The sequence below is a fragment of the Engystomops pustulosus genome, chromosome 4, assembly GCF_040894005.1.
Source record: "Engystomops pustulosus chromosome 4, aEngPut4.maternal, whole genome shotgun sequence".
Taxonomy (NCBI): Eukaryota; Metazoa; Chordata; class Amphibia; order Anura; family Leptodactylidae; genus Engystomops; species Engystomops pustulosus.
In genome coordinates this window covers 148,109,508-148,136,246 of record NC_092414.1, presented here as the reverse complement: position 1 = coordinate 148,136,246, position 26,739 = coordinate 148,109,508, and the positions used below count along the sequence as shown (strand labels likewise).

The following is a 26,739-nucleotide window of genomic DNA, read 5'->3' as shown; positions in this document are numbered from 1 at the left end:
TGAAGCTTCACTATACATATCAAGAAAGCAGAACAGAACTATTAATAGATGTATATTGGTAAATTACCTAATATCCCCCCCCCCCACTCACACACACATTACAAAAAACATCAGGTAAAGTGGCCAACCCCTTTAAGTAGAACTTAAACCTTTATATCTATACATCCTATGTCTATCTAACTAATCTAGCGTTTTGTCTATCTACCTACCTACCTATATATCACCTATTTACTATGTAGCTATGCATATATCCATCTATCAACCAATTTTCTATCTTCTACTCTATCTATCTATTTCTCATATCTTTCTTCTATCACCTGTATAGCTATCTATATATAATCTACTTTATATTTCTGCATCTATAAACCGATCTATGATCTAGCATAGTTATCTTCTATCATCTATTTACCTATCATCTGCCTATCTCCTATAACATTCTCCTACAGCCCATATTACAGATTGCCTCCCCATACTACTGTGTAACTACATAGTGGTACCATTGTGCAGGGCTAAAGGAACCTCTTACAGAATGTGACTCAGGGGCGTAACTACAGCGGTAACAACCATAGCAGCATCAGGGGGCCCCAGCATCCGGCCTGACAAAATAAAGAATGGAGGATGTGCACCATTAAATACCGTACATATTGGCCCTCATTTACTAAAAAGAGTGCAAACTGCACTATGGGTCTCATTTACTAACCTGGCTGCTGGAGTTAACCAAAAGTCCATTGTCCGAATCAGATCGTGCGAACGATATCTTGCATGTGTTGCTTCCCCGCTCAGGTCCGAAAGAGTTCACCATCTTTTAACTGGTGCATGTAAGTGCTTGGGCTTGCGACACAATTTGAAAGTTAATCCTGCGCTCAGTCCTAATCAGTCAGATGATCTGATGGCACGCTTCCCAATTTGTGTCGCATGAAAGCCATTGCGTGCAACATAATCCCAATGCAGACCCCTATGAAATACCCGTCCAAGCAGTGCAAGCCCTGAAAAAGTCGAACAGTCCAACGAAAGTGCGATCCGCAACCCTTAGTAAATGAGCCCCTATGTATACACTATTTCCTGTGTAATGTGCAGAGGGCACCAGATTCCTGAATTGTGGCACCCGTTCTTCATGAATATGGCACTCCCTGCACTGCCCCAACTTTTTTTATGGTGCACCTTTAACATGGGGTGTATGACACTTTTGACAGACTTTGCTTATTAAATGTGGGCCACGGTCCAACTGTACACTGGAACCCCATTTCAGTGACAAAATTTGCGCCATAAAAGGGTTGTGTTCAACACATATGTGTCTCTGACACTTCTTAAATATATGTGCAAGCAGTTTTTACATAAGAGAACGTGCAAAGTCCACCAGAAAACTGGCGCAAGGACCTTGGTAAATGTGCCTCATTATGTTGCACATTGTACAGCATAATTTGTATATAACAGTGCACATCTTCCACAGTACACAGGATGAAAGCTCAGAGAAGAAATGTCTTGAGAGAGGGAGGGGGCAGAAGAATGACAGGAGTAGGGATCTCTTATCTCTAGTTCCTGCCGTGTATTTCACCCATGTGGTCAGCAGCTACTGGGACAGATCTGTGTAAGTGTGTCAGTGCAGAAGTGTGCGCATAAGTATATAAATGTGTGTAAAAGTGTATAAATGTCTGACTATACAAATAGGAATATTTTCTGATGGGGTAGGGGGGCCTCATTCAGAAGTTTGCTGTGGGGCCCTGCCTCTACTAGTTACGCTCCTGATGCGACTGTTCATAAAATAGTTTCATTTTGGAGCCCCACTTTTAGTTTTGCCCAGGGCCCCACTTTGTCTAAAATCGGCCCTGCTTGTGGCCTTTTTACTGACACTTTTTATATGAATAAGTAAACTCTTACATCCATATAAATTTATTTATCCTTCATTTTCTAGTACAAAATGTCTTGCAAGTGTTTCTTTTCCTTAACTTTTGAATGAATATTGGTCCTCCACTATATGTACTTTTTATATTGATCATATTACCATGATTCTAGTGAAATATTTCAATGGGATTTATAGGGAAAAAAGAAATTCACATTCAAGAAAATCGTAGCTGAAAGCCGCAACAGAAATCAACTAGGGTCAGAATCGCAGTGAAAGGTTTACCTCAGACAAGGGATGAAACACATACTACAGAAGGATGATAGTGTCACAAGATAAATCCTAGGTTTATGTTCTTAGTACCTAATGAATCATGCACATAAGACTGCATTTACATCTCAGTAAGGATACGTATGGCGGATTCCCCACATGTTCTCATGACAGAGCGATAGCATGTATCCTACTGTATGCAAATGCATTGGGATACATCATTCTGTTACTCCCTCTCCCCCTGAAAGGGAGAGGAGGAGTGAACATCGACACCAGCCAGAGTTTGGCTGTTCAGGGTGTTTCCCAGTGATGTAACCATCATTATATGGACATTACATTACTGGGACCTTTCAGAGAGTACGCTCAGCGGAGGCAAGGGGTGGGCGCAATAAATATTCATTGCATCTGTCCCCCAAATTATATTATGGCCTATTCTTCGCTCAGCAGGAGGAAGCAGGGCAGAAACACGTAGCTAGATGTGTCCTTTCATTCTGTGTTTGACTTAGCATAGTAAAATAGTATAGTAAATGACATATACTAGTCAGATGGAGGAAAAAAGGATACTCCCCACCTTCCTGTATTGTGTATGGATATGCACAGCGTATATTCAGGGAGATTTCCTGGCATATACATTGACTGCATACAAAAATTGAGATATTAATGTAACCTAACACTGATATAGGCTCATTACTGCTTCAACACTATCAACCTGTACCAGTTGCAACAATGTCAACCAACATACCTGATGCCGGGAAGTTACATATAAGCAGCCAAATAGCGCTTCTTAAATCTTCCTAATCTGGAATCACAACTGGATAAGACCATTCCTGAAAAACAAATCTATAAAAAATACAGTCCAGAGAGTCATGCACAATAGTTTAGCTACATTTTACCCCTTATAGATTGCCAATTGATTATTCACAATAGAAGAAAGACAGAAAAAAGAATATTAGGGAAAAGCTAATATGAGCCAGCAACACTGAGTAGCTGAGTAAACTCCAGACGTTTTGCAATCAGCAAGGCATGATTACCATCAAATACCCTAGTTGGCCTCCGCCTCGCCTTGCCATATCTGTTGCCTGATTGTATGCATTTTTTTTTCCGAATCCATTTGCACTTGCTTGAAAGAATTAGCTAAGCAGCAGCGATTATGAATGCAGTCATTAAATCTCAGGCTAAATGTATTTTTAAATGCTACAGATTAACTGTGATAAAAAGTGTACCAGACTCTAGAGATTGTCGTTATACGCTATTATACAACCACATACCCTTCTGGGGGAATACGTAGTGTATTAGTGGAGATATATGATAAATTAGCCAATGTACAGACACCACTGGTGCTGTCACATTTCATTGAAACCATTTTGTCGCTTCTGGGTACGGATTTCTATAATTAGGTTTTTTTTGTGATAATGCATCCAAGATTTGCTCGCTGTGTACGCTCAGAAATTTCCTATACAGCAGCATTAACATATGTTCACATTTGTTATTTGGCTGCAATTAATGATGGCTTTTTATTGTTGGTTGCTTTTTTATGTCTTGCATGACGCAAGCAGCAAATACAGTGTTCCTATGACACCTACAGGCTTCGATTACATTTATGAGGAATTATAAGTTGTTCCCTACATTTTTTCAAGCCATTGATATAAATGAACTATACACTATACTATATATATCTGATTGGTTGGTGTCTGATTTCCTGCACTCACTTCTATCAGATGATTGATGGGGCTGCAGTCAAGCTGTAGAGAGCTGTAACACCACTCATAGCCAATACAAATGTTTTGGCAGAGAGTTTCGGCTCCACATCTTGCTGGACCGAGGCGTTAAACGGGGAAGTGCAGCACCCTCTCCAGAAAATACATTCAGCCGCATTTCCATATTTCTAAAGTGAGGCACAGAAGGAGCTGGAAATTAAGGGTGGCTTGTATGGGCATAGCCATTATAGCTAGTTTGGTTAGGTAAATTATGGTGCTTCCCTTTAAGAGTGGCGAATGACCAGGAAAGCTTGAAAGTTTTTGACACTTGGGGGAAATTTATTACTCCTTTTTATGGCAGTTTTCTGGCAGCTCAAATATTTGCGATTAAAATAGTGAATATGCCAACTCCACGCCATGTGGCGCGATGTGGCAGGGGCGGGCACAAGCGCCATTGTGTATAATAAATCTAAAGTAAGATTGCAATATTCAGCTTTGTGTGTCACAGCTCTGCAGTCATTCTACAAGTTAAAAAGACTTTGCAATGAATCTTTAAAAGTAGTTTTGGCAAAGAGATGAGTTGGCTGGTTATTCTATCCCTGTTCTCGGAAGCTGCCCATTTATATTTTGTATCCAACGGTAGAGGAGTAGAAAATTTACAAAAATTTGCTTGTTTTAAAGATTAAGCCATGCATGTCTAGGTACTGACTATTCCTTACGGTGAAACTGCGAATGGCTCATTAAATCAGAATGAGTTTTATTTCACTCTATAACAGCTATTTTTTCAATCAACTTTCTATAAACTGTCAAAGTAGCAGAAAAAGGAAAAAACTGAGTATCTGATTTTATTATATCAGCGACAGATGTGTTCGACGTATAATGATCGGTCATGTTTCCCAACCTGCGATAATAAGACTAGTTCAGTGGGATAGAATAGCACACCAATACATCTTTATGAGAAATATGGACTAATAAATTGGATTCTTTTTGATTTTTATTCCTTTAGAGTGGACAATGCAGAAGATCCAGTATATGAAAGTTTAGAGGAGTTTCACGTGTTTGTCCTGGCTCATATACTAAGACGACCTATCGTTGTAGTTGCTGATACAATGCTGCGTGACTCAGGAGGAGAAGGTAAGGATTAACTGGTGTTAATTAATGCTATACTACATAGGAATATATTCAGACCCATATTATCATGTGCAACATGTAGCGGCCATCTCAGATCACCAAGGCAAATTTCCTAAACATAGACATAAAGAATGTTGATCTCCTATACTGGAGAATGCCATTAGGAAATTCTCCTATTAAAACTTTCATATTGGATTTCTGTATGTCGAATTCTATTGAATCTTTTTTTAGGACCAGTGTAATGGATTTAGTTTGTTTCACTACATGAACAAGATTTTGGTGAAGTCTTACACTGATGAAATAAAACATTTCACTTACCAGAATTAAGTCTTCATGGTCATAATCTATGTACCGTACTAATTATCGATGTCCATTATGCCTTTTCCCAGTTATTCCCAGTTTAATCCATATGCTAATGAGCTGCAGTGACCTAAATGAACTCATATGTCCTTGAACATTGTTCTATGCTGATAGTAGATGAAATATACCGTAAATAAATATTGTTAGATTTTATATCTGGATTGTTGGTAGCAGATTGACATTTGAAAGCTGTAAGAGATGTCCTTGAAAATGACCATTTGTGATATATTTGTGATGGCAGTGCTTGGGGTTATTCACAAGAGTTTTCCGTTCATCCTTTGATTACAGTTCCCTGTTTACTACAAAGCAAGTTAAGTAAAATACTGAGATTTGCATTAGCCATTGGGCTCGTTGTTTTCACAGACTTGAGGACAGAAAACCTCTCTATTTGTGTGCCATATGCAACCTCTAATGGCTGACATTTTAAGGATGTTCTATGTGAAACAGGTGATTTCATATTTTATTACAATATGTATTATGTTTTTCAGCTTTTGCCCCTATTCCTTTTGGTGGAATTTACTTGCCTCTCGAAGTCCCACCAAACAGATGTCACTGTTCTCCTCTGGTCTTGGCTTATGATCAAGCTCATTTCTCAGCACTGGTTTCCATGGAGCAGAAAGATCAACAGCGGGAACAAGGTAGGGTATTTACTGTGTTACATGTTTCATGGCCATTATTGTACTACTTTTATTTCTCTTTACAATCTCTGCTAAGAGTTATCTTAATAGCAAGAGTGACTTTGTGTTGTTGTTGAAGACATAGAAGCTTAATGAGGGGAGCGGTAAGTCATATCTGCTATGGCTCCTCACATAGTACCTCTTAGAGGACTGCAAATAGAAGCTAGAAGCTGCAGAGAGATGTATATGTGAAAATGTGGTGACACGTTCCCTTTAAGCTTTATGCACATAAATTGTAAAACTTCTTCAATGTAAGGTGAGGGGATTACTTAGTTCAAAATGTACTTTTTGTCAAGGTTCTTGTCGCTATGTAGTGTGTACATCGGTATAATATTTATTTCTTCCCTATGAAGATTGCTATTTGATGTGCTTTGAAGACAGCGTATTAGTTTAGAGAGACTTGTAAATAAGTTATCAGCTGTCACCTATTTTAGTGTTGTTAAATTGTCATAAAAATTGTCTTATTCTACCTGTTGGTGTCATTCTGCTTTAAGCAAAGTATGTAAAATTTAGTCAACCAGGCTAGCAAGTAAAAATTGTCAATTGTCAATTCATATCAATGAATATAAAACATTCTATCAATACTAATTCTGGCATAGTAAACTTGCACTGGTCTTGGGTTGGTACAGATTGACCCCCTGTCATCCTATGATGTCTTAGTATGTCACAAGTTGCAGGCCATGCAGTTCAATTTACTTAATTTAAAGGATTTGAGATTTGACAAACGTTCAGATTAAGGATGGTATAAAATACCAAAATGGGCATTACATGTCTGTTGAATCATGTCTATGGAGTAGCTCAATGAAGAGAACCCCCTAAAGGTAGACCCCCAACCTCCGAACCCTTGTAGGACCAGAAACACTGGATGGAGAACATTTTTTACTTTCCTGCCACTGCTAACTATTTCTGATTGTATTTCATAGTATGGAATGTTGTGTGAGCATAAATACCCCATTTACATTCCAATTTTTTCTTTCCTTTTTTTTTCAATTAACCTTTATAGTGTAACTCACTGTTGTGCGGAGGATATGTTGTTGTTCCATTATGCTTTCTCCATAATCTCAGCATAGATTTTTTTCTGTCTATTGCTAATTGTAAAAGATGTGAATGCAGGAAGACAGCTGCATCTCCATGATTAGAGTAATCACCGCTCCGGCAACTTTTTTTCTTCTCCTTTTTTTTGAATATGCAAAAGATTAAAGAAGAAAAGCTCCTCCATAGCTGGAAGTTGTTGTTGACAAGCGTTTGAAGCCTCCCTGGAACTAGTTCTTGTTTACAATTAGATGTGATATATGTCAAAAAATGGAGAAGATATGAAAGAGTTGTAGTCATTATCAAGCTCTCTTTTCACCAGAGATGCCTGGGTAATCATCTTTTCCCGAGATCATACAATGATAAATTCTATTTACAGGGTTTCAGGTAGAATTAATGCATTTACATATAGTGTTTGCCTAAGACTCTGCTGAGATTTAGGATTTTTCTTTAATGTAAATTATAATAATTATACAGTAGAATACACCCAGCAATGTTTGCCCAGTAGGGACCAATTTATTATGCACTATAGGTTTGGATACAAAGATATCCTGGGCTGCTAACTAAAACCAAAGGCAGATATTATACACACCAAGATTTGTTGGCCAATATTATAGCGTCCTTTATTTAATGTATATACAAAGACCATATTTAAATGGGCTTTACATGGTTTTAATGTGTATAGCTTATGTGCAGGAACCTAACAGCTGAACAGTAAAACACCCATACAGTCTCCTAAATGAGAGGGTTTATTTGGGTTAATTTTGCATTGTGCAGAGTCTTACCTATTATGAAGCCCCACAGCCCCGTCCATTGAAGGTTTCTGGAGTAGTATCCTTACTAATCTGATGTTAATGACTTGTATCCCGAGGATAGCTCATCAATAAAGTGCAGAAACCTTTAGTTATTTTATGTATTCACGTTCTGATGGATGAGTATATTTCCAGTAACTCTGCATCATCTAGGCACAGGCTCAGTTCAGAGAACATTTCTATTGATCGGATGAAACAACAAAACTCTTCAGAGAACTAAAGCAAATGCCTGTTGTAGAAATGGCTTGTGACAGGAATCTGAGGCAGCAGTGGATCAATGGAAGATGTAGTTTGGCTGTAGAGCTGCTGTCATTTGATTTGTACTTGTTTTCACTTTTAATATTAAGGATTGATGAGATTCTACGCCCTCATGTAAATATGATTTGCCACCTCTAGTCATCCTACACAGTACGTTAGGCTTCAACTTTTGTAACTTGCACTCATCAGTTTCTCTTTAATTAGTGGAAATAACAGTACAGTAGCCACTGTTAGGTAAGGTTTTGTGTTATGAATAGAACACCAGCCACTTGGGTGGAGAGAGGGCGCTGCCAGCCATGGAGCAGAGTAGGCCCGGGCGTATGCACACTACTTATAGCCTGTGCCAGGAACTGGTGCAGGCTATAGCGCAATTCTACATCAGGCAGTAACTGGTGCTGCTGGTGCATTTGAGGGCCTGAGTTTACATGAAACACTGGGCCGTCATATGATAAATTCCCCAAAGGTACCTGGGACCCCCCTGCTCTTGTGACCCGTGGGCTCCTCATCACTTGTTTGGTGGGAAAAAAAATAAATAGGGGGAGATTTATCATATGCCAGCACTCGTGCCCTGGTGTATGATAGCAACCAAGCTATCATATGCTGGGTCCGACCTAGCATAGTTTTGCGTAAAAAACCTGTGAATGACAGTTTGCAGGTTTTTCAAAATTACGCAGGTATGGGAATGCCCCATGCCTGCCCATTCCGCCAGCTGCCGTGCCCCATTCAAGTCAACATTGCGCAAGAATTTGCGATTATTTCACTGCTTTTGGCATAGAAGCGGTGGTAAATCTCTCCTATATAGTGTCTATGCAAATGAGCTGCTAGGGATGTGTCCTTATGGTGCACCGTCTTCTTCAACGGTGTGATGCAGGGCAACATTAAAAGAACATGATAAACATTAAAGGAAATCTACCATTTGATTTCATGCATTGTGAACCAAACATACCTTGAGAATGCTGTAGCTACACAGATGCAGAAACCTGTCTTGTTTAATCCCTGATCTGAGTAGTTTTGCTCAAAAAACAGATATAAAATTCAGGACCTTGGGAAAGCTGAATTGCATGCTGGCTGCTGTTCATAAACACATTAAACGGAGCTTTCTGAACTGTCCCGACAGGACTAATAAACCTGAGTTGGATGACTCATACACAGCAGCTGGGGGATTGTGCAGCAATTGATTACTTCTGCCTGTCAGGGGCAACACAGTGATTACATCATTCTCTGGAGCAGTGCATAATTAGGGTAAGAGATGAAGCACTGGGCCACAGGAGCAACGCAGCCTCATTATCATAATTTTAGGATTGTTTTTTCAGCAAAACCACTCAGCTAAGGGATTAAACAAGATATTTTTCTGCATCAGTGTATCTACTGCGTTCTCAAGCTTTGTTAGCTTCATAATGCAGGAACAGAAATGGTAGAATAATGCAGATAGTCAGATTGTAAAGGTTCTAACTGGGAAGAAATATGTGTTAGCAGAGAAGTCTAGAGATTTGGATACAATCCTGCATGAACTAATACTTGGCTGAACACTTTGGGATGGAGCCAGCCTGGAGATGCCTAAATTTGAACCTGAGGATAGTGTGACAACATTAAAGTGATTTACACATTTATAATGTGTTGTGGCTGAAGTCCAAACTGGCATGTAATGTAGTGACTCTAGTTACTGTAAGTGTTATTCACGGATCAAATACAGAACATGCAACAGATCGTATAATATGTCCATCAACTAACCTGTCTTCTATGAGAGAAGAGGTGACGATGCCGCTCTACATTACTATATTACTATAGAATAAGCAACTCTAGTGTAAGAATTAAAGGGGTTGTCCACTTTCAACAAATAATTGATATGGGCTTTTCAAGGAAAAGGTGTAACATTTTCAAATATACTTTCTGTATCAATTCCTCGTAGTTTTCTAGATCTCTACTTGCCGTCATTCTACAGAAAGCTTTTATGTTTACTTCCAGTGGATAAAAATCCGTCCATGGTCATGTGATGTCATGAGCCGTTATCTCACAGAGAGTAATCAGATCCATGTGATCCTAACAGCTTGTCTACCTGCGTGACATCGTATGACCATGGACAGATTTCTATTGGCTGGAAGTAAACCTAGAAACTTTCTATAGAAAAACAGCAAGCAGAGATCTAAAAAACCTTGAAAAATTGATACAAAAAATATATTTTAAATTGTATAAATTTTAATTTCCCAAACACTATCAATTATTTGTTGAATGTGTTAACCTCTTTAAAGAGACCCTGTCATGCAAAATAACCCCCCTAATCTAAATAGATTTTCATAAACTGCCATTAGAGAGCATTGCCTCTATCCCTTCATTGTCCCTCTACATGCCTGTAACCTTAAGCAATGAGGTCCTAAAGCTGTATGCAAATGGCCTGTGAGATGTCCAATGAGTCATTAGCATATTCAAGCTGTCCAGCTTATTCATGAGTGGGAGGCACAGCCACACCTCCAGTGCATGACTTACAGCCTGTATAATGATGTGATGGCTGCTCCATGTGCTTCATGGTGCTGGTGGCCACACCCCCTGCAGCCTGTGTGTGCATGTGTGTGTATAGGAGAGATATAACAGCTCCAGGCTGCAGCCATGTTATAGCAGATCATGTCAGGTACTTGTGTAACTGATGTCTGTGTATTAGGAGGACAGAGCATGTCAGCAGATGCAGCACACACACTAGCAATGCTTTACTATACATTACACACAGACTTGAGCAGGGGGAGGAGAGGGGTGGGGTAACAACGGTGATATCACTGCCTCTGACCATGTGACCAGCCTCATTTACATAATAAAGAAAAGATGATTTTACATTGATTAATGTATGAAATAACTAGATAAGGGCTGGGATGGATCCTTGTGAACTGCTCCAACAGGTAGTGGTGACCGGACTAGTGACAGAGACCAGGTATCCTTTAAAGATGACTTCTTCATACAAACCTGTATGTAGAGGTATAAAACTTATTGTGGAAATGACTGTAAAATGGAAACATGGAATAAAAATCTTAAAACAATGAAAGTGTCAATACGCGCTCAGCAATCTCTGTCAGCTCCATAGAGAGCCAATGGAGCAAAACGGACATGCTCAGCCATCTGCTCCAGTCATCTCGGGAGAGACAAGGTGTTCGATGAAGGTACATTGGAACCCCCATTCATGTGATCTGTGGGGGTCTCATCACTGAGACCCCCACCGATCAGCAAGTTAGGCCCTAACCTGTGGATAGGGCCTAACTTGTTTGGTGGGAAAACCCCTTTAAAGGGGTATTGTCATCTGGGCATTGACATTTATTTTAATTAATTTTCTATATACATACATTTCTTCAATTGGATGTTATATAAAGAATAATAACCTTTGTGGAGATAATTTCCAATAATTGTAGCCACATTGGCCCTTAGAAATGAGATTGCTGTTCTTGGATACGGCCACTACTGCTGTTGTAATTGCACAAAGAGACAAATAGCTTTTGTATATGAAAAGTTTGGGAATTACTGCATATCCTACAGCCGTCCTGTGATAATGAACACTGAATCCAGGTGGTTGGGTGCCTCAGTAGCGCATATCTGGCCACTGCTGGAAAAGTGTGGTGGTCGTATCCAAGGAAATCTTTCTTGTTTTTAATGGACAACATGGCTACATTTACGGGAAATTATCTTCACACAGGTATATTATTTTTACTAACATGCAATTGAAGAAATGTGTATATATATGGCGCTATATAAATAAAGATTATTATTATTATTATTATTATATATGGCAGATAAATTTAATTAAATGTGATTGTGCAGTTGGGAATTCCCCTTTAATATCACTTGCACAATGTATTTCTGAAATGAGCTTTCAGATGTTTAGGTTATTTTTAGGTGGAGACTACCAGCAGTTTAGACCATAAAAGCTCCATTTGTATTCCAGGATTGTAGCTGGACTGGGGGAACTGTGGTGCACTGGTGTGTGAGATCCCCAGTCCTCGCTTTTTATGGTCATGACTTGCTGGTACTATAGATTCCCTATAGTATATATAATGGAATGCATATATAAAACTCCTAATAGAAACCAGTCTAATACAAGAGCATGATTGAAAATACTGCATATACCGATCCACATCAAAACCAAAATGTTCTCGGTCTGTCAGATCTTACTCTGTGAAGTCAAGTTGGGAAATGAAGTTTAAAAAATTAATTAGCACCTGACACTTGTCAAAGCCACTACCCACACAAGAGCGAGCAGTGCTGTGAGCCCTTTAGAAGAACTGCTGGGGTCCTTCCAGCAAAATCCTGCATTTTTCTGTGGGTGACAGATTGCCAAGAAGTAGACGGTTTCTCCATGATACTGATGAAGTTTTATGTAGCAGATCATAGTCCTTGGAGCAGGAGACGCCTCTTTTATTTTATTATCAATGAAATATGATAGATACGGCAGCTATCTTTTATATTCATACATCTATCCAGCCACAGTCTAGAGGAATACTGTATAATACAAATCCTTCTATTCTGATCCGTTTTTGTGTGTATACTGGGACTGCCGAGTCTGGCAGCCTCTAACACTAGAATAACAGCAGAAAATGCAATGGGAATTCATCTTGCTTCTTTGTCTAGTGGCCGGTGCTGGGAACTGCAGCTTTGTTGTACAAGTGGAATCCGGCTCAGTCCTCCCTTGTGATGACAGTGACTGGAGGCTGACTGAATCAGTTGAACCAATATGATATGGATGACCTAGCTTATGTTATACTGGGGGCAAGGTTCATAAAATAAATATGAATAAATAGCCATCCCCCCAAAAAAATTAAGGACACCTGTCAATAGCGATCCCACAAACCACGGAGTAAATTTTACATGTCTTTATACATGTTTCACTGATGGCTCTAACCATAGGATCAGAGTCACCATTCTTCTAAAAAAGACTTTTATTGATGTCCTCTGTTACTAGAGATCCAGTCATGGAGGTGGGAGCATCCATGTACAGTCAAGCTACCCTGCCTCCTAACTGATGCTGGCACTGCTAACCCGGCCTTCATCAGGAATGAAAGACACATGTGATTTGCTCAAGAGAATTCCTGAAGAGGGGTGAATGAAGAGGATTTCTCTTCACACAGCCAGCATCTCCTTCCTTAGGGAGAGGTAAATGATGTGGGAGAGCCGAGTCACATACAGCCACTTTCTCTCTCAGCCTCCTCACATCTCTCTCAGGAATTCTCTGTAGTTGGATTAGTAGTGTCAGCATCAGTGAGGAGGCATGGGTGCTTGACTGTATACTGCAGCTCCCCACCTCCATGACTGGATCTTTAGTAACAGAGGGCATCAATAAAAGTCTTTTTTAGAAGAGTAATGCCTCTAATCCCATGAATAGAGAAATCAGCGAAGCGTGTATCAAGACATCTAATTGTCACTGTTTATAGGGGGGGCGAGGGGAAAAGTAAAGTATGTAATAAGGTTCAATAATTGAATTAAAAAACCATGTTATTGCTTTCAAAACAGAATGCAAAAAAAAAATGAAAATGTGTCAGGATAGGAACCAGGATAAATTGTTTTCTCATAATCTGGATAAATAATTAACAAAAAAAGCTCATAATTGACTGGATTAAGCTATAATTTATATTATCCATGGTTCAAACCATGGTGCTGCTGGCCAGATCATGCACTGACCCCTCCAGGTCTAGTATGTACCCCAAATATAAATGTATTTTGTATTGATTTCCTATGCAGTTATTGCTTGGATTTGTGGCATTGTTTAGCTTTAGCGTTTTTTAAATGATTGTAGATAAAATAGTGATAACATGAATCAGTGGAAATGTAAGCAATGGGAGATTGTGGCTCCTGTCTGTGCACCTGGGAGCTGACACTTCCCTTGAGTCAGCAGCCTCCATGATGTCCGCCCTGACTGATCTCCATAGCAATGTCTGCTGTGGAGGTAAACAAGCTGCCGTCACCTGAACTCTGCTGCCATCTTGTGACATGAATATTCTACTACAACACAATTTCACATTGCAATGTTGTCCTTGTGAAACAAGTTTCTAGTCTGGTGATAAATATAAAATATACATGTTAAAAAAAATAACCCATAATGTTGTGGGTTGAGAAGTGGGTGATTGTATGTTTTCATGTGTATATATACAGGTATTATTAACCCCGTAGTGACGCAGCCTAATAAGGCTCTAGTGCCCGTCATTTTTCTAGAATTTTTGCATGTAGTGGTTTAAGGGCCATAACTTTTTTTTTTTTGCGTGCTCCCTTAAAATTTCTTGCAGTGTTTTTTTTCAGGACACATAGAGCTATTTAAAATGTTATAAAAGATTTAAACTTTTTTAGTTTTGGGGTTTAATGTGGAAAAAAATGATTTTTTTTGTAATTTTTGCTACATATTCTTTTTTATTTTCAAATTAACTCAGAATGAACATTATTATTGAATTCTATATTTTGTTTTGGTTGTTTTGATGTATAATATGTATAGTCTTGAGCAGACGGGGTGATTATGGCAGTGTTTTTATATAGTGGAGCTGGAGCTTTATTTTTTTTATTATATGGGGAAATGTGAATGTATTTTTATGAATATTTATTCATATTTTTGTGTGTGAGTTTACTTTATATGTCCCCCATGAGGTCATGAAAGACCCCTTGGGGACATTTTCTTTTTCTTTTTTTTCTTAAGTTTACATTTTTTTTTCTGATGCTGATCAAAGCTGTACTGGGTGTAATTTGACCCGGCCACTCTGATTAACCCCTTTAGACCTGGCTGCCACGTGACCGCCGAGTGTATAGAGCTGGCGGCAGGGACACACTACTTCAGCGCGATGCTGTGAGGAGCGGAGAAGGGAGAAGCAGTAATAAACCGCATCTCCCTTCTTCCTAAGGTCCCTGGGTGTCTCTGACACCCGGAGACCCAGTCCTGCTCCCGGACCTGCACCCCCTGCCGTCAGCAGGCTGGCAGAGAGCAAATAGTATATACACGTTCAGATTGCATTATGAGTTTATGGTTATGGCTCTTTCTTTATGAAGCATATTTGTGTTTTTTCCACAGCGGTTATTCCATTAACAGACTCCGAACACAAGCTTCTACCTTTGCACTTTGCAGTTGACCCTGGCAAGGATTGGGAGTGGGGCAAGGATGATAATGACAACATTAAGCTGGCCAGGTAAATATTACTATATTTGAGGGGCATGCATTTTATGAAGGTGTCCCATCTCATCAGACATCACACCTGTTCTCTCAGACAATATTACGCCAACAAGTCTGACATAGACTCTTGAGTTGCCTCGGTAATAACCTGCCATTACTTCAGACTGTCTAGAAATATCAGATAAATAAGCAGATAATTATTGTGTGCTCTGGATGAGCTTCTGCATACACAAAATAACATTATATTTCAACATCATATGGTGCTTTTAAAGAGAACCTGTCACCAGATTTTACCCCATGAAGCCACTAGTCCCCTCAATTAGGGTATAACATTTCCTTTCTAGAATTCCATCTTTTATGTAAAATCTCACCTGTTTACCTATACCAAATATCCTCCAAAATCAGGCAAATATGACTTGTCACCTCCCTCTTTTTCACATGAGATGAGTCAGGTTTAGTAGTTACAGGGGTATTGTCATTTTAGAAGCTCCAATATTTTGTTGTATAGTACTTATAAACAAGCTTTTTGTGTTCTATTAAAGATGCAGATCTCAGCTTTCAGATCACATCAGGCTTATGGCTTGGTGAGCTAAAGAAGCAGATATACAGGCAGCGAAATGTAAACTGCAGAAAAGATCCAGTTTGTAACTGCCTGTATGTCCAGTTCTCAATTCATATTTGCCTGATTTTGGTGGAAATTTTTTAATAGGTAAACGGGTGAGATAATAGAGGGTCTTCTAGAAAAGACATTTTTCTACATTAAACCTCATCAGCCATTTCTCTACCCATTCCTCCATTTTCTACAACTTCCTCTGTAATGTTATACTAATGGCCTCGGTATTAATTACTTTACAGAATTTTGTATCATATGCAAATATTGAAACCCTAGTGTGTAAACCCACTACAAGGTTATTAATAAAAATATTAAAAAGAAAAGAAGGGGGCCCAATACTGACCCCTGTGACTTCAACCCAATCTAAGAAAGTTCCATTAATGATTACCCTCTATCACTAAGCCAGTTCTTATCCAAATACACAGATTTTCCCATAGTCCCAGCAGTCTCATTTTATGTACCAGCCTGTTATGCAGCACTGTATCAAATGCCTTGGAATAGTCCAGATATACAACATCCACAGCCTCCCCCAGGTCTAGTCTGGAACTTACCTGCTCATAGAAGCCGATAAGATTAGTCTGACAGGACCGATCCCTCATAAATTCATGCTGATGCTGGGGTATAAGGTTATGTACAGTAAAATACTCCAGTATATTGGCACCACTTCTGCTATGTGCCCGTGGAACAGAACCTGTCCTTAAAGAATCTATAAATATTAGAAATAATGGTTTATCACAGTACATAATTCATGCAGTATCTGGGGGTGTATACCATCTGGGCCAAGTGATTTGTCAAAATCAATGTTTTTCTGGTCTCAGACAACTCATTTAAACCATCTTAGATTTCCATTTAGTAATCTGGAGAAATGAGGGGCAGGCTTTGTGTAAGAGGTATACTGCCTGCTAAACATCAGCTATTTGCACCCCCTTACCTAACTTTTTTAACATCATCAGTAGCAAGCTATATCTCTGCAACTGCTTCCCATGGGGATAATATATTTCAAGATCGCAGAAGATAAACTAATAACCACAACGTGGTATTTGTGTTATACTAACTCCGTATACAAATCTTTCTAACAACTGGACAATCCATTGGGGTGAACGGACCTTGCTTTTGGCTATGCCTGCTTTTTAGGACTCGCTTTTCTGGCTTGCAGAACATTCTGTGCTTTTCGATTAATCTAAAGTTTTTTCGGTTTCTGTTTTCTATATTGCTTGTTATTTTTTTCAGTGGCTTGTATTTTGCCTACCGTACCAATTTAATACTGATCATTGTCAACTGTGCAGTATATGATGTGCTACCGTTAGGTTGCTGTATTCTGGATTTACGGTTATTTCCCCAGTGGAATAATACTTTGGTTTAGAGGGTATTTATTTTGTTATCAGGCATGCCCCCTAAAAATACCTCAAGGAAGTCCTTGGGGGCAGCCTCCCCCAAGGAGAAAGAGAAAGGAGGGGCTAAAGGAGACAATTCTTCTAAGTTGGATAAACTATGGAAATCCCCCCCAGTTAAAACACGTACAGGTTCGACTTTTCAGAAAAATCCCGAAAATGAGGCTCAAGACCCCAAAAATAAACCACAAGGCTCGAGATTGGTTATGGTAGAGGGGGAGGAACAGGACGGGGACGAGTCAAATATGGGGGGAGAAAACGTAATGTTAAAAGAGATCTTAGACTCCATAAAAACATGTAACGCAGCAATATTGGGTCTGACAGATCAGGTTGGGGCCCTGAGAGGAGATGTCTCTCTTATGAGAGAAGAGCTGAATAGGGTAAGAGATAAACAAAAAACAGCAGAAGATAAAATTATTAATATTGAGAAGGAGGTGGGCACTCTCAAAAAAATCACCTCCCGTCTGGAGGTAGAGAATAAGGCCCTTAAAGGAAAAATTGCGGATATGGAGGACCGCTCCAGAAGAGCCAACCTAAGACTAATAGGGGTTCCAGAAAAAGCTGAGGGGGAGAACCCTGTAGGTTATATTAAAGAATGGTTCTTGAAGGAAATGGGGAAGGAGCACTTCTCCCCGCATTTTGACATTGAGCGAGCTCACAGAATTCCGGCTGGTCCCTATATTCCGGGGAATACTCCCCGCACCCTTATCTGTAAAACGCTACTCTCGAGAGATCGGGATGTGATATTGAAACGAGCACGTGACTTAAAAGGTCTATCAATCCAAGGGGCTAAAGTTGCAATATACCCAGACTTTTCTAAGGACACCCTCCAGAAGCGGAAGAGTTTTCTGGAAGTGAAAAAAAGGTTGAGAGACAAGGGAATCATTTATTCATTAATCTTTCCGGCCAAATTAAAAATCATCTTTCAAGGCCAGTCCCAGTTTTTTAGTACGCCAGAACAAGCCTCGGACTAGCTAGATCTTAAGGGACTATGAATACGGATATTTAGGTCATAATATGTTGATGCAGGTCAGCAATGGGTGGGATGGGGATGTGGGGGGGCGGGAAAGTGGCTGAAGTAGGTAGAGTTGTACTACGGTAGAACAGGTGGGGGGATTTGGGGGGGGAGGGATGTTCCGATGCTGGGGATGTTGTTTGGTCGTAGTGTGGTTTTGTTTCTTTTTTTCTTTCTGTTTTCTTTCCTTTTGGGTCTGTTTGTGCTCCTCTTCCCCCGTCGTTTGTGTAGATATAATACATGGGTACGAGGTTTATATCATGGAACATAAGAGGCTTAAAAGATCGCCTGAAACGCTGTATTATTTTTGACTATATTGTTAAACAATTACCAGCAATCGTTATTTTATTAGAGACACATCTTGATAAGGAATCTTTGGCTCTTGTAGAAAGGAGGTGGGCCAGTCAGATGTATAACTCAGTTTTCTCTTCATTTTCTAGAGGAGTTTCCATCTTGGTGCATAGATCAGTTGGCTTTCAAGTACTAGAAACAAGGTGTGATCCAGATGGGAGATATGTATTCTTGCTAGGTATACTAGATGGCATTAAATGTGTGGTGGCAGGAGTCTATATACCGCCCCCCTTTAGATATGAAGTTCTGATAAGTCTACTGCGGTTTATGGAAAAGGTGGGTGATTGCCCGGTTCTGGTCCTTGGGGATTTTAATGCTGTGATGTCGGATAAGAAAGATCGTATAGGAAAAAAAAACCCGGCAGGTATGGAGAAGGGAGACACCCCCTTCGCTAGGTTTTGCCAGGAAGTGGGTTGGAGAGATGTGTGGAGATCTTTAAAGGGGGACCTACCGATATTTTCATGTTACAATCGCTCCCATAATACTTTTTCCCGGATAGACTTAGCGTTGGCGAATGATCTTGCCATCGACTGGGTGGGGAAAATTCGGTATGATAACCGTTCCATCTCTGATCACTCCCCGTTGGTTCTTGAGTTGTCCGGATCTGGGAAATCTGCTCTTAAGTTCTGGAAACTCAATGCGCATTGGTTAGTGCTATTGACAGACGAGGATAAAATCAAGGAAGAGATATGTAGATTTATTGTGATGAATAGAACCGGGGCTAACCTTGGGTTAATGTGGGACGCCCTGAAATCCTTTATTAGAGGGATATTAAACTCAGAAATTATATACCTGCGTAAGCAATGGGCCAGAAAGGAGAGATTATTAAAAAAGGAGGTAAAAGAAAAAGAGGGGGCCTTTCTAGAATGCGGCTCGAGAGAGCGGCACGATAGCTTTATTAGGGTACAAGAGGAATATAATAGACTTATGGCAGAGAAGGCGACGCAGAAACTATTTTTTCTGGATCAGAGGGCACACTGTGAGAGTGGGGTTCCCTCAAAGGGGCTTTTGCAGAAAGTTAAAAAACAACAGGAGGAAAATAGAATAACAGCCATTAAAAATAATTTTGGGGACATAACTACTAATGCCGAGGAGATTAGAGATACCTTTTTAAAATTTTTTCAAGGTATTTACTCCTCAGATCTGGAGGTGTCAATAGGGGATATAAGACGCTTTCTAGATAATATTCAATTCCCCTCTCTCTCTCGGGAAAGGTCAGATGGGCTAGCGCGCCCTATAACGAGTGCAGAGCTCGAGGAGTCCCTCGTATCCTCCAGACGTAATTCTGCCCCGGGACTGGATGGGCTTCCCCTAGAAATTTATAGCAGATTCGGTTCTATCCTTCTACCTCTTATGGTGGAGATTTGGGAATTTGCGCAAAGGGAGGGTAGGTTACCTGATTCGTGGTATGAGGCAAGTATAGTTTTGATTCAAAAGAAAAATAAAGACCCATTGGAAGCGGAATCTTATAGACCGATCTCGCTTATTAATGCTGACGCCAAGCTGGTGGCCAAATTAATGTCAAATAGATTAAAAGAGTTCGCGCCAGCACTTATACATGAAGACCAATGTGGTTTTTTGGCTGGTCGTCAGAGTAAGACCAATATAAGACGGCTCTTCGCCGGTCTGCAGATGGGCCGAGGGGGGTCGCGCTCCATCCTGTCACTGGACGCCTCTAAAGCCTTTGATAGGGTGGAGTGGGACTTCCTTTGGGAGGTCCTGTATAGATTTGGGTTGGGTGCCCCGTTCGTGGATTGGGTCAGACTTTTTTATAAGTCTCCGAGGGTCTGTATTAAGGTCAATAGCGACTTCTCCCCTTTTTTTACCCTGTCTAGGGGTACTAGGCAGGGTTGCCCCCTGTCCCCGCTGTTATTTGCGTTCTTTATAGAACCTTTGGCAATAAAACTCAGGGCAGACAGGGAGATAGAGGGGGGAGGATTAGCAGGACCCGAGGATAAGATAATGTTATATGCAGATGATGTTCTCCTATTTCTTAAAGACTCCGAAATATCGGCCCCAAAAGCCCTGAAGGTCATTCAGGAATATGGCAGATTTTCTGGTTTCCAGATAAATACCCATAAGTCGATTTTGGTCCCTTTGGATGATGACCCTCACCCAAATTATTTGCAGGTTGAATTGAAGGTCTCCCCTTCATGTGAATATCTCGGTTTAAAGATCACGGCCAAGGTTGATGATTATATTACTCTAAATCTGGTTCCCTTATTAACAAAAATAAAAAATAAGGTGAATACTTGGAATACGCTACCATTAAATCGTGCAGAGAGAGTTATACTCATAAAGAGCGTATTGTTACCTCAAATATTATACGTATTAACTAATTCTCCCTGTTGGATAGGTAAGAGATGGTTTGGGTTTATTCGCGCGATCTTAAATAAATTACTTTGGGGGAGAAAAAAGGTGCGCATTAAACAAGAAACTTTAATGCTAAATAAGGAAAGGGGCGGTCTCTCGCTCCCATCCTTCTATCACTATTTTTTGGCGGCACAGACTCAGTTTATCTTGGAGAATAGACAGTCCAACATATTCCATGCGATTACCCTGCAGTTGGAGCGAAGATTTGATTCAATTTTGGCTCTATTGGAGTCAGGACAATTGAAGTGCCTTAACGTTAAAAGATTCCCCCTGGCACGGCTATTGGAGAATACTTGGAGAGATCTTAGGAGTTTATTCGGCATTAAGGGAGGATTTAAATTTACTCCTCTTTGGGGTAACCTTAACTTCTCGGAGCTAGCTAAAATGGAAGACGTTGGGTTCTGGGAAAGAAAGGGGATTAAGTCTTTGGAGCAGTTGGAAGAAGATGGGACATTGCCCTCCTTTCAGGATTGGTGCCTTAGGGATATTTTGAAGGAAAGGGATTTTTTTAGGTATTGTCAAATTGCGCACGCATATAGGAAAGAATTACATCACGATAGGTTCACGATACACTCAGGGGGAAAATTTATGGAAATATTAGATTTAGATGTATCACGACTCAATTTATCAAGTATTTATTGTCGACTTAGGTCTATTATAGACCAGAAGTCTAGTCATGTTACTCAATTGAAATGGTCGAACCAGGTCGGTTTCATCACTGTGGCACAATGGCGAGATATTTATAAAAATGTGGTCAGATCAACGATTAATTTAAATCACAGATGCACACAACTACACATATTATATAGAATTTATTTTTCACCATATTTAATGTTTAAAATTGGTTTAAGTGATAATTCTAACTGTAGGAGGTGTAAGTGTTCCCAAGCTGATATCCTACATGTTTTATGGGACTGTCCGAAGATCAACCCTTATTGGGAGGAGATATTCATGAGATTAGAGGATCAGCTTCAATGTTCTGTCCCGCGTGTCGCCACCTTTGGGGTCCTGGGCCTGCTCCCGATCTCCTTAGACGATAGATTAAAAAGTGACTTGGCCTTGAAGATTATTTTCCTTGCAAGACTAGTATTAGTCAAACACTGGTTAGATGATAAGCCCCCAACAGTGAATGAATGGAATAATTTAGTTAAGCGTATAAAATCATACGAATGTGCGTACGAGAAACGCTATAGGAAGGGTAGTAGACTTAAGGATATTTGGAACCAGTGGAGTTTATAGAGGTTCTCTGTACTCCACTCGGCATCTACTGTGCCCACTCAGCGTCTCCAGCATCGGCAGAGGGTGGGGAGGGAGGGGGGGTATGGGAGGGGTTTGTGCTTATTGAAGTCTGGACATTCTTTGCGATAGGATGATGGTTCTTATTATGATGTTATTTACAACATGACATGTAATGATCCAATGTATCTCAGATTGTGTGTGATATTGCAAAGGATGCCTTGTAACATAGTATGGATAATTGATAATATAAAAAGAAAAAAAAAAAAAGATGTATACAGTGGTCATAGCCAGTTTGGTTCAAATCTTCATGCATAAATTAGATGTACCAGTACTTTCTGATGGATTTTTTTTCTTTTATTTTCTGTCAAAGATGGGTGCTCATAGCTGTTGCCTGAGTTCTAGTAATATCATCACCCCTTTCTCTAACCTAGTAATAGTATTCATTCTAGAAATGTATTCCTCCAATGTGGGCGCAGATGGGCGCAACCAATGTTGAGCAATTAACTTTCAGGCTTGATATAACATCCTGTCTATACTTATAGAGACCATTTGTCAGGTCTTCTTCAACCAGAACAGCTTTAATGCATACTATGGGGGAATCCAGTAGGTTTATGCCGTGTATCTTAAGAACCAGATCCAGAACTTTCTTCCAATGAGAACCCAATTTCCGGCGTTCCCACATCATAAGCAGTAAATGCATATGATGTGGGAATGCAGTTGTCTAACAGGGCAGACTACTGTTTGGCAGTTAATGGGCCAACATCCTTCTCCCATTTTACTATAATATGTAATTTTTTTATGGTAAGAGCTCAGTAGCCTTTTATAGACCAATTAGATGAATCCTTTCCCAAAGGCCACCAGTTCATTAAGGATCAAGTGGGACTCCCCCAGCGTAGACTTAATTTTACTCCATACCTTCAGCATAAGAGATATTGATGGCCTGGAGGACTTCCTTGAGCCCTGATGTCATGTACAGTGGAGGCCTGCCACCCCTCCGCCCCACGGTAAGACCACTGTGTTTCTGATGAGTACGGGCTTTGTCCCTGGCCACAGCCCTTTAAATGTTGTATTTGGGTTCAAGAAAGTACAACCAAGGGTTTGGGACCTCTAAACCCTTTTGATCCTTGTCTCTTTGCATGATTTCCAAACTAATCTTCGCTCCCTTCGTCTGCCATATCAAAGAGCAAAACAACCGTTGAAATATTGAAAGATATAAATCTCACCCAGACAAGGGACTTATGTGAAATGTATAAAAACTGTGGGATGAGCGCCATTTTAGTAAGGTCGGCCCTTCCAATAACTGATAGAGGAAGTTTACACCAGGCGTCCACTTTACAAATTTTTCACCCGAGCAGATACCCAAATTCCCAGGTACTTCAATGTGGTCACAATCTGAAATGAACCAAGAACATCACCTGTGGCAACCAGAAGCGGGTCCATTGGCACAAGAACTGATTTATTCCAGTTTATGGAAAAAACAGAATGTCGGGCAAGTTGTGCGAGAAGGTCCATGACATGGGGCATAGAATTATGGATGTTGTCGGTATATAACCCCACACGCTCCTCTACACTACAATGTCTGAACCCCAGGATACAATATGACACCCAAATCAAACAGGCCAACGGCTCAGAATGCAGATTATTGGTTACCAACAGCAACCTGAGGACTTTGATTTACTAAAACATTTTAATTTGGGAGAATGTACTAACAATGATACTCATGAAATGACCAGTGTAAAAAAATTGCAGGATCTATTTCATTGCTAAATATCTTTTTCTGGCTAAAACGTAGTTTCTTTTCTGTGTGTGTGTGTGTAATGTTTCCTGCTGTCCTTCTCATATTCCCTTTACAGTTTGATTCTATCCCTGGAGGCCAAACTGAACCTTCTGCACAGCTACATGAATGTAACCTGGATACGCATACCCTCTGAGACACGGGTAAGCCCCTGCTGATTGCAAACATGTTTTAGTTTTCCTGTATGCATTTCTTATTACTTTGATTTTGTTTGTTTTATTTTGATATTTTGCATAGAAAGTGTTAATATACACCATTCAGTCGTATGGTTAAAACCACTGACACGTGAAGGGAGTAATATTGATTATAATGGCACCAGATGAGAGTTGGGATATATTAGACACCAAGTCTAGAACCAGTTTTTATGTTTAGGACGGAGTCAGATTTGTGTTTACATTGCGTTTGAAACACAATTCGGCAGCTGTGGAGAGGAGATTTGTCTAATCACATTGCGTTTACGTTGCGTTTTGTACAGCTGCTGAATTTAATTTCATCGTACAATGAAAACGACATTTGTCACCGCACCTTCAGAAATGGGCAAGAATGAGGGCTTTAATGTCCAAACAACTTGGCCATAGAAAAGTGACAGATGAAAGTGTTCCCAGTCCAAGAGGGGAGAGCGAGAAACCGGATCATGTTCACTTAATCATGTAATAGTCAGTGTGGTAAAAAGAGACCATTATAGTGTTAAAATAGTGTCACAAGGCACAATGCATTGCAGCTTGCTGTATATAGTGCCACATATGCAGGAAGATATATGGCGCTGTAGTGCTTATTTAGATAACCTGTTACCATTGTCTGTAGTTTTAACATACCAGTTACCTGTTGCAAGTCAAATAAGTAGCACCAACAAGGAAAAAGTTCTAAATCTGATCATTACTATCATTCTAACCTCTGAAAACCACATGAGCTTGAACTTATGCCTTCTTCCATAGAAAAGCTTACTCCCCATCCCCCAAACATTCTTCCTTCTCCTAGCTTCCACCCTTGACCCAGAACATGTAAGCCTTGGAGAACATGGAATATTTTTCATTCTGAGTATGTACGCTATGGAGTCTTACCTAGTGGTGGCAGTATTGCTACAGATCTTATACAGATCTGCAGCTAAGCTCAACTAAGTGCCTGATGCGCTCCATATGCATGTAGATTCATTTAATAATCTAGTGATTCCATAGATTATAGTATAGTCAGAATATTTCATCTTAAAATAACTGATGTTTCATTAAAAGCATCATCTCATTGTGTGATAAGTTAAATGTGAAGAACACTGATTCAACTTGGATATAATGATTTATATATTATTATATAATATGTCTCAAGTCACTATCCCAAAATTAGGAGTCTTGGCTTATACGCAAGTATTTACAGTATGAAGGGGAGTTCAGCTGCAGAGGCCAGCCAGTCTGGGGCATGATCCACATCTACTACACTGTCTGGGAGATCTGGTCTGGATTATAGTCGAGGTGGATGGTTTCGTGCAGTTAGGGAATGTGATTGGCTTTCCTAAATAGATGGGTTATAAGAGCATGTTTGAAGCTCATCATTAAATAACTTTTATGAACAAAATTAAGAATATAGAGTAGTACTTAAGTCCTAACATCCGGGCACATGTTGGTTTGGATGCTGGTGGGGGGGGGGGGGTTTAGTCATGTGAACAGCCCATGGGAAGCTTAAATCTCTGTACTTGCACATTAATATTTCCTTCGATTGCAACCACTTGTCCTGTCTCCGCAGCTAAAAACCACCCCCAAAGCATGATGCTGCCACCACAATGGGGCACATTTAGTAAGGGTCCGCACACCGCATTTCCATCGGGTTTCCTGACTCTTTACGATTTGCGCCACATTTAACAGGGGGTTTTGGCCCACGTGATCAGATTTTCATGCAATACAAATCGGGGGGTGTGGCCGTCGGACAACCCGACTGATTTGGACTAACGGGGGAGTTAAAATTCAAATTGTGTTGCAAGACATGCAATCACATACACCGGGAAGAAGAGGTTGAACTCCTGCGGACCTCAGTGGTGGAAGCGACACATGCAGGATATCGGGCGCATGATCTTAGTGAATCGCGCCGGACTTCATCCTCGTCGGACAGTCCGGATCGGGGATCGCAACAGGACTGGGTAAGTAAATGTGCCACAATGTGTCACTGTTGGGATTGTATTCAGCAGGTGAAGAGCAGATCTCCACACATACTGCTTAGAATTAACACCAAAAAGTTCAGTCCTTGTCTCATCACACCAGAGAATCTTCTTTCTCATAGTCTGGGACTCCTTCATGTGTTTTTTTGCAAACTGTATGTGGCTTTCATATGTCTTGCACTATATCCTCATACAACTACTATAAACTTCAGGGATGTATATCATTTATGTTTTTTTTACTTGGTCATGGCTTGTCTTTAAAGGGGTATTCCGGGAATATGAACGTCTGACACAAAAACCCATGATGATATAAATAAATGAATACAACAATACTCAATGTCATTAGTCACAAAACAAAGCTTAAATAATTTGATTTTATGATTTACTAAATTTATGGCCTCTGTAAAGTAGGTGGAGTTATCACTAAGATGGCTGCCATTGGAAACTACAAGTTCCATGATCCTTTAGTTCTCAGTAACTCCTCCTACCACTTATTCTCTGCTCCCAGTGATGATCTAACAGGTTTTCTTGCTCTGTTACCATAGTAATGATGTGTAACTGCCATCACCACAACACTGGCCATACTGGATGCACTGCAACCAACCCGCTGCAGCCAAAC

At 40.1% G+C, this 26,739-nt stretch overlaps 1 protein-coding gene across 2 annotated transcripts in view; it reads left to right on the top strand.

The window, feature by feature from the left end:
• OTUD7A (OTU deubiquitinase 7A) overlaps positions 1–26,739 on the top strand; it is a 133,152-nt gene that overhangs the window by 98,310 nt on the left and 8,103 nt on the right. For both annotated transcript variants that reach the window (XM_072148030.1, XM_072148029.1), the window contains 4 exons: positions 4,814–4,941; positions 5,787–5,936; positions 15,102–15,216; positions 24,036–24,120. In XM_072148030.1, coding sequence (XP_072004131.1) covers positions 4,814–4,941; positions 5,787–5,936; positions 15,102–15,216; positions 24,036–24,120 — 478 coding nt within the window. The remainder of the gene's footprint in view (positions 1–4,813; positions 4,942–5,786; positions 5,937–15,101; positions 15,217–24,035; positions 24,121–26,739) is intronic.